This window comes from Galendromus occidentalis, unplaced genomic scaffold (assembly GCF_000255335.2).
Source record: "Galendromus occidentalis unplaced genomic scaffold, Mocc_1.1 scf7180000077086, whole genome shotgun sequence".
Classification (NCBI taxonomy): Eukaryota; Metazoa; Arthropoda; class Arachnida; order Mesostigmata; family Phytoseiidae; genus Galendromus; species Galendromus occidentalis.
This window is the reverse complement of record NW_003805074.1, coordinates 975618-984709: the sequence shown is the minus strand read 5'-3', so window position 1 is coordinate 984709 and position 9092 is coordinate 975618. Positions and strand designations below refer to the sequence as shown.

General features: G+C 51.9%; 2 protein-coding genes across 2 annotated transcripts in view; one reads left to right on the top strand and one right to left on the bottom strand.

Annotated features, from left to right (window-relative positions):
* Positions 1-4589: 4589 nt before the first annotated feature.
* Positions 4590-6768, bottom strand: LOC100902114 (Regulatory particle triple-A ATPase 4). Its single transcript, XM_003740715.2, has 5 exons — positions 6610-6768; positions 6002-6128; positions 5730-5883; positions 4883-5623; positions 4590-4767 (listed from the first exon to the last, which is right to left on the bottom strand). Exons 1-5 carry the CDS (start codon positions 6694-6696, stop codon positions 4665-4667), a joined length of 1212 nt encoding a protein of 403 aa, XP_003740763.1. The 5' UTR covers positions 6697-6768; the 3' UTR covers positions 4590-4664.
* Positions 6769-7218: 450 nt separating this feature from the next.
* The window catches only part of LOC100901627 (tubulin alpha-3 chain), a 2508-nt gene continuing 634 nt past the window's right edge, over positions 7219-9092 (top strand). Inside the window, 4 exon segments of the mRNA XM_029110710.1 lie at positions 7219-7301; positions 8208-8474; positions 8692-9090; position 9092. The exon segment at position 9092 is cut by the window's right edge and continues 634 nt beyond it. Of these exon segments, the coding sequence (XP_028966543.1) occupies positions 8224-8474; positions 8692-9090; position 9092 (651 nt within the window). The 5' untranslated portion in view covers positions 7219-7301; positions 8208-8223.

Below are 9092 nucleotides of genomic sequence, written 5' to 3'. Positions count from 1 at the left end.
GGGTAACCTGTGGCGTGCCTCAGGAGTGCGAAGCCGCTGCTGTCATCCGCCCTCCTGATCGGGAGAATGCTCATTCAGACCCATTGGGCCGACACAGAGCCCAGTTTTGGATCGAATCGCTAATTTTGATTTTCTCTCTTTTGACGCCTCAGGAACAGCGCCCGGGTCTAAGGGGGCTTGTTCCTGGATATTCTTGTGCGTCCTTGGGCCCAGAGAGATGAATCATGACTCACCTGCTCTTGAACATCAGGTCACTGATCGCGGACTACTACGACGGTTGTCAAAACTGTTCTCGGCATTTTCATTCGTACTTAAGTATTTCCCGTGACTTCGTTTCAAAATCTCTCTCGCAGTCACTATGGCAACTTAATCGATTCGTAACACGGCCTGCTTGAATTCGACTCGACCCTCTCCAGATAGCAGCGGCCGCAAGTTGCGATCGTCGAGCAATCGTGGGAATTGCGACCTGAGAATCCTCTTGGCTTCTGAAAATAGAGGACTGAAGACCTCATTCGCCTCTTCAGGCTCTCGTCAGTCGCGACAATTCTCCCCATGGCTGTGGAAATCCGAAAGTTTCTCTGCTCTTCTGGGCTCTTGAGCGTGGTCGGTCCCTTTTTCCTGCAGAATTCGAGTGGCTCCGTACATGTACCGATGATTTCTGAATATCGAATGAGTTATAAAAATGATGGATGACGTATGAATCTCCCCAGTCGATGCCTACCACGGTTGACTGCCAGACTGCTGAAGGGTAAGCATGGACTCGGTTCCGCTCACTCATCCGATTCTCGGACGAGGAATAAGTTACTTTCAGCGGAAACATAGCGACGACCGGCGCAGCAGTCCCCCTCATCATGAACCATAGGGATACACCAGGAGTCGGAACCCCCTCCCTTGAAAGCGTGAACCTCATTTATAATGAGCATAATATTCCAGAATACGGTGTTCGTTTCAGAAATCCGAAGTCGACCAGCGCAAATTCTTGCTCGGGCCGGCTGAGAAGTAGGGTCGATCTCAGTCACCGGCAGACCCTTTCCGAGTATATCGACTTGGGATCTTGAATTTGCCGAATATGAATGTCTCGACTGCCGATGGCTGATATCAACCAGAGTTGAGATCTGAGTTTTCAACGGAGATCTAGCTCTACTATATCTGAAATTTCGACGAATAATACAATGGCCAGGAATAGATTTCTCGTAAGTTCTCGGGCAATCACATCTGACGGACATGAGTAGGGAGATGTCACTGTAAAACGGTGTAGTCAGACGCTCCGAGTACAATTCACAATCGGGCATCATTCCGGAAACGACACGAGGGGAGGGGCGGGAAGCGATTTCTTGGGGCTGAATTTCGATCGATCTTACCACAGGATACTTTTTCCGCGAGGAGGCAATAAGAACGCAAGTTGCTCAAGAAATGATCGACCGTGTCGTTTTCCGAATCAACCGGGCTTGCGCTTCGGACGGCTTGTTTTCGTCGGCGGCTCAAGCAAGGCTCTCATTTGGCCACCACTTGCCGTGCGAACAACCGAGGGCGGCTAGATCAGATTTCCATCAAGCTCCTCGAGAGATCTGGAAAATTCGTTGGAACCGCCATCAGCAGGGTATTTTGCCGGCTTCAATTGATAATCAGACTCCAGGGCCTCCTCCGAACGTAGGCCGGCGAATGTGCCCTGTCTAACTCAACTCCGATTCGTCCCTCTGGTGCTTTTCACAAGGAAGATCCGAAGCGTCCGTCTAATGAGTCTGGGTGCATTCGGGCGAGGGACAGCGAGTTCTCCGAAAACGAGTTCCCTGATCGTCGAAGCTTCATCGCGAGTTCTACAAGAAATACCGTAAATTCTACAATATAGGCCCGGGCTTCCAATTCTGCAAGAGTCTCACAACAGAGGAGGGAATTCTATTTGAGAAAGAGGGGCTGTTTTGTTCCTGAAGGAATCCCACTTCGAGAAGATGACGGCATGGGGAGCGTGCTCCCAGTTTAGAGATCGGCAATCGACGGGAGATAGTAATAGTCTCGGTGGAATATGCATCAACTTGTAGCGCTCTATGCACTTAATTATATACTTGATGCCTATGAATTGGGGACGCGGGGCTTGTCTTACAGGCAAGGGCTCAAATTCGAGGGGTGGTTCTTGTTTACGAGAAGCATCAACCAGAGGCTCTTAGCAGGAAGGGGCTTCTGTTGAAGAGGAGCTTCCATTTTTAAGATTTACGGTATACCTGCTTGAATGCCACGTGCCACGGCTCGCACCGACTACTCCTCCTGGAAATTCCTGCGCGAGATCTCCGCTGGCCCAATGAATTTCTTCAAGGGCGCCGTCATCTTCATCGATATGTGAGTGTGATCGTCGAGCAGTCACGCTATCTAGCAGGCGATATCGATGGCTATAAGAAGTGCGCGTTCGTTCTAGGTATTAGGTATCGACACAATTCCCATTCGCAGAGATCGGGAAGGGTCTGGCTGATGAGTGATGAGTGAAACATCCTTCCGACTCGTTCCGGAAGATTCCTTCCTGCGAAGATCGTCCAGGAGATTTTTCGCCGGAGACTCGAAACCAGGCCCCCACGATTTAACCCAGAAAAAGAGGAGAAACCGGAGAGTCGTCAGCAAAAACTGTCGACCTCGGAGGCAGTAGCGGCAACCTGAACCGGCGATGCTCGTAAAAACCTCTTCGCGTAGACATCGATAAAAATGAGACGGACGCATCAATCGCGCAAACTCCCTCTCGGAGAGTTGCTCCCGGAAACCGAAGTATTGTGAATGGATCAAATGCTCGAACCCGCCTGACGAGCTTTTCAGACGGGTAGCGGAATACTAATAACATTAAATATCTGAGCGGCTTGGGAACTCCGAGGGCACGATGAGCAGGGATTTCAATTCGGCAACACGAAGAGCAAGGAGAGACAACAGCTCAAGACGGACGCCATCCAAGCAATACTCTTCTGTGTATATATGTTTTCTCTGTGACTCAGGATTCCGAGTGAAAAGATCTCCTTGACATCTTCCCTCTCTGGCGGATTCCGTCCGAGCTATCTTCAAGAATGACCATGCTCCCCGCGCGACAACCAGGCGCGAATCCCTCGTTGTGCTCGAATCACCCCAACGTCGACCGACAATCTGCGCAGGTGACTCCAAGTCGCTTTCCCAAGCTCCCGAAGATAGATATTGGGAGCACGTGCGGCTGAAGACTACGACAGGAGGCTCTCTGCCTAATCTCTCCCGGTCATGCTCCTTCTGGACTGCATCGGTGGAAATTCCTACCTGCTAAAAAGATCCCTTACGAGAGGTGACTCCTGAGTTCGGTATTGAGCCGTGATTCTTGCTGCTCAGGAGGAATCGTAAGCTAACACCCTGTCTGGCGATCAAGCATCGGCACTAACTCCATTCTGGGAGACAGAATCGATAATGTAGCATGATCAATGATCTCTAAATTCGATTGTTCCTCGCTCCCTCGTGAGCTAGCCAAGAATACAGTTCGATCCTCAGGCGGACCCGGGCAATTTCCCCTCAGCGATATCATCTCAGTTCGACTTCTGTTCTCTCGACGAAGTACTGAGACAACCTCAGCGGCTAGGCGAGGTCGATGGGGGAGGGGGAATTTCTACCCAGGTCGTGAGCGCGCGAGTTCTCACGAATGCCGCTTAATGGTGCTTCGTTCTCAGACTCGGTGCGCTCAGAGTCTCCTATCCCCTCCCAGGTCTGGGTGGTGGTGCCGGGGCATTGAAGGCTGGTGTTCAGACGAAGAGTGGGATTATCCGTGGAACATTGCTTCTGCGATTGAGTTTGGCTCGCTTTCAGCAGACTCCCCGTCTACCTGTGGGCGCTCTCGATCAGAGGTGGCCAACCTTCCTGGTGCCGCGGACCACTAAGGCCTTGGCGACGGGGCCGGCGGACCATCAAGCTATGGGTCATGTCATATGATTTCGAATCATATGTCATCATATCACTCATCCAGAACGCTGCCTCGTATCCACTGGGCGTGTGAGTGAGGTCCGGGGACCATCAATTGGCCCGCCCTGCCCTGGATCCCATTCCTTGCGCGATGACAAAATCAAGCCGCTCCATCCTCGGCAGCCGACTTGTCTTCTCATCAACGGCTCTCATCAGGAGGCTGACTCGTCGAGGTCCGGCAAGAGTCCTCTGAAGAATAAGGAGTGCCCGAACTCTAATTTCTCTGGGAGCGCCTTTTGGAAGCTCGGAAAGCATTGTCCTCCGACGATAAGAAAATTCTCCGAATGTGCTCTCGATAAACAAGGCCAATATGTTGATCGATCGAGGATAGACGCACGGGAAGGACAAAGATAGGAATGAGATGGAGAACCATAAAAGCGTCTGGAAATGGCTACAATGCCAGAGAGACTGAGGAAGGCAAAGAGACTCGGAAGTATATGGTTTCGGCGATTCTCATCCCACAATGGCTGAGAGGTTTTTCGAAACAGAACCAGGCCGGAGTTTCCCCAACCAGAGAAACCACGGGTGAAGTATTGCATTACGGAGTTCTGAGACGAGACCGGCGATGTTTCCGCCCACCCTGGCCTTCACCCTCAATCCCCGCCCGTACAATACCACAGCGAAAACCAAGCGGGTGCTCATAAGGTTCACGCTCATATATTTATTGATGATACTGGCTTCGAATTTCCCCGTTTAATTAGGTAGGCAGCAATTTACACCGGCTTGTAATCGAGCTTCGTCTCAAGCTTTTTGACGTCTGCCACCTTCCGCACCGCCTTCATGAAATCTTCCTCCACGACGTACTCACGGTCAGCTCTGAAACGGAAATCATCATGGTCAGAGAAGGGAACTGATATCGGGACGGTGCCGGAAGCGACTTCGGAACCTCACGAGAAAGCATCCTGGGCCAACGATTCCGAGGCCTCCTCACCTGATTGCAAACATGCCAGCCTCGGTACAGATGTTTCTGAGATCAGCACCGTTAAATCCATCGGAGAGCTTCACCACAGCCTCCCAATCGATGTCGCCGTGCTTGGTGATCGATCTTGCATGGATCTTCAATATATCGAGCCGAGCTTGCTCGTTCGGTAGAGGAATTTCGATTTTCCGATCCAGACGTCCAGGTCGTAGCAGAGCCGGATCCAGAGTGTCAGGTCGATTGGTTGCCATGATGATCTTAACCTGACCGAGAGCGTCGAAACCATCCATCTGGTTCAAGAGCTCCATAAGGGTTCTCTGAATCTCCCGATCGGCCGACGTGCCCTCACTGAAACGACGACCCCCGATAGCATCGATCTCGTCCATGAAAATGATGCACGGTTGATGGTCGCGGGCGTAGTTGAACATTTCTCTGATGAGACGAGCCGATTCCCCGATATATTTGTCGACGATCGCGGAGGAAACCACTTTCAGGAAATTAGAATCCATATTCGAGGCAACCGCTCGAGCGAGAAGCGTTTTCCCGGTACCAGGAGGCCCGTAGAGAAGGCAGCCTTTCGGGGGAGTGATTCCCACCCTGAGGAAGAGCTCAGGGTTCAACAGAGGGAGCTCGATTACTTCGCGAAGCTCCCGGATCTGATCTTGAAGACCACCGATGCTTGAGTAGGTCACATCACCGGGGTCCTCATGTGACATGTTGTAGACGAGGGGGTCCACTTCACGAGGGAGATATCTGGAACGGCGCAAAATTTTACCACTAGCCGAAAAGCCGCAAGGGCACTTCAAAACAAGCGAGAGTCATGTCGAATGTTCGGAGGACTCAGCGGGATTCAACCCACCTCATGATTGTTAGAGTTGTCATATCCAACGCAACTCGCGTGCCCGCCTTCAGCTTCTCCTTGTTCAGTTGGCGACGACAACCAACGACATATCGCGGTCCGTTCGTGGCCTTCACGATAAATTTGTCTTCGGTCAGTTGCTTGAGCACCTCACCTTAAAAAACAATCCGTTTCTTGATTCAAGAGCGCTCACAGCTGTGCTCACGATATCGTTTCTTCCTTGGAGGGCGTAGTGTTCCGGGGGCATAAAATAAATTAGCTCAAGAACTTACCGACGATCTGTCCCACAGACTGGAGAGCTTTCAAGTCGTTTTCCGATTTTTCGTACTGTTTTGTGAGCTCCTTGAGCTGCTCTCGCATCCCCTTCAGCGAGGAAGCGACATCGCGGTGCTCACCAACCTATGGAACAGAGGCCCATTGAGCATTCCTTCCTGAATTTCAATATCATCTCCGTGGAAACAACTCAATTGCGGTTGACGACTACGGAGGTAAGTCTCTGCATCTTGGAAGCACAACTTGAACGACAGATCCGAGGAGCTCTCGCTCAATTCTATTCTCTCGAAGCAGCGTGAATCGAGTTTCCAGCTTCCGTCTTCGTCTACCTATTGAGGAGTTGCGATCGCAGGGGCTGGTACCGAATCCGTCAGCTCTTTTGGAATGCATCAAAGAACATCTGACCGATTTAATAAATGCAGGTAAAGCTCTCTTCACAAGGAGGCGCGGACTCTTGGTTCGATTCAGATCCCCGAGATCTTTGACAGCTCCGATATCCAATTCAACGTCGAAGCTTGTCGAGAAATTTCTATCTACAAGCGGGAGAATTCATGGGACTGACATGAGCGAACGTTCAGTTCAGGCCCCTGGTTTTCTAATTATTCACCTTGCGTCGGTACTCTTCCAAAGCTTTCTGCTTGGCAGATTCTGCTGGTGTCTGTACAGTCTCCGGTGTTACCGCGGCTTGTGACATCGTGTTCTTTCAATCTTTCGACTCGGCCTGAACCCAAGGTAAGGCACACTTCTTCCTGTTTTCTTGCAAGTCAATGTTTACAACTTCGGAGCAGACGACATGCTGCTCTGTCGAACCCGAACTATTTGAAAATAGCAAGTTCCTCAAGAGAAGATGCCTGGTCCCAAAATTTTGCTCTGCGACGAGGCATGACTGACGTCCCGAGGACGGAAGCTGCAGATCTCGATCGATCTCACAATCGGATTCCGGACTTGCCCTCCAGAAAAGTGAACTATCCTTACTCGACGACTCGGAGCCGCGTCACACCCACATTCGGAGCAGCTGGAGCAATCGAGATCCTTCAAATCACTCGAAAAATCAACGGATCGACGATTTCGTGTGCTCTAGGAAGCCCGTCGATACGTCGAACTCCCGGAGAATACTGGTACTGTCGAGACCGGGGGCCTAATCCCGCCACCGGATAGGAGTGTCGGGAGCAGTGATTTCAGCGAGCGTCTCTATATAAAAGAGCGGTCCGCCATCTCGTATCACATTCGTTTGAACTTGTGCTCGAAGCACCACGGTTCAACGTTCTATTTGATATTCTTTATCGTTGACTCGATTTGGTGAGTACCTCTCCAAATCAACTCCCTTCAGAGACCTTAAATCAGTTGACGTCGACTCGCGTCTCGTAGTGAAATGGGAGAGCAGTTCGCTCGGGTCCCACGTCGTCCGGCGCGGTGCCGGCGTGGTCTCCCGTAAAGACCCGGTATTAGCGACGTATCGCTCGGGCTCTCCATCCCCCGACTCCCGCAGGAAGGCGGACGTTTGTCTTGGTGATTCTGAGGTAGTCCATGCAGCTGCCGAGAGCTGTCTCGAAGGGTCCGACCTCGATTTCGGAGCCATCGTGGTCGACCGACTCCAAGCTGACAACCGTTTGATACGATCCCGAAGCGGCAACGGAAACTTGTCGAGGGAAGTCCGGGGACCACGCTGATGCAGCATCGCAAGCCGTGACTCCCGTCGGACCCTGAGGAGTCGTCGATGCAGAGAGTCATGGACTCCGGAGTTCGAGCAGCTCCACGGTCGAGAGGACGGCGAGCGTTGGCTCCGGTGAAGATCTAGGGCGCCTGAGCCCAGGTCACGTAGAGTCGGGGTCAGCCGTATCCATAGACACAGACTACCTCCTTTTAACTCTATGATGCTTAGAATCCATGTCCATTCCGATCCTCCGGTCGCTTTGAGCCGTTATTCTGGAGAACCTGGGTGTGGCCAGAATCGCGAAACAGGCATGCTTCTCTCTCCGCGAGGCATCTTGACTATATATAGCATTCGTGATGGGCACGTGGACAATGAGACGCCGAGACTTCTCGTCGATGTGGAGCAGACCGAACATCGAATCTTAGATACTTCATTCTCCGGATATCCTCCGACTGACAGGGCTCTGCGATGGGATTCTTTCGATATCGAGGGAAATTTGATACCGAAATGCTCGAATAAATCTGACCGGCATTGCTTCCTCTTTCTTGCAGACTTTAACCAATCATCATGCGTGAATGCATCTCTGTCCACGTCGGTCAGGCCGGAGTCCAGATCGGAAATGCCTGCTGGGAGCTGTACTGCCTCGAGCACGGTATTCAACCCGACGGTCAGATGCCCTCTGACAAAAACGTAGGAGGCAGCGATGACTCCTTCAACACCTTTTTCTCGGAGACCGGCGCTGGCAAGCACGTACCCCGTGCCGTGTATGTCGATCTCGAACCAACAGTTGTCGATGAAGTCCGCACTGGAACCTACAGGTAACTAGCTTCACTTGATTGACGGAGCGATGATCCATCGCCATTATTTGTCGATTCCCATGCTGACAACTTCTGGAAGATTCCGGGCCGTTTTTGCGCTACAGTCGCGCCTCCCGATGTCGCGACTGCGCCAGCTCTCTGTGATGCATTCTGTCAGTCTCCACTCGGCGACTATTCAGACTTGACCTCCAGTTCTGAAAATTTATTTCTTCACCAGGCAACTCTTCCACCCCGAGCAATTGATCACCGGGAAGGAAGATGCCGCTAATAACTACGCTCGTGGGCACTACACTATCGGAAAGGAACTCATTGATCTCGTACTGGACCGTGTCCGTAAGCTGGCTGACCAATGTACCGGTCTCCAGGGCTTCTTGATCTTCCACTCGTTCGGAGGAGGAACCGGATCCGGATTCACTTCTCTGCTCATGGAGCGTCTCTCAGTTGACTACGGCAAGAAGTCGAAGCTCGAGTTCGCCGTTTACCCCGCTCCCCAGGTTTCCACCGCCGTGGTCGAGCCTTACAACTCGATCCTGACCACCCACACCACCCTTGAGCATTCGGACTGCGCCTTCATGGTCGATAACGAGGCCATCTACGACATCTGCCGCCGCAACCTTG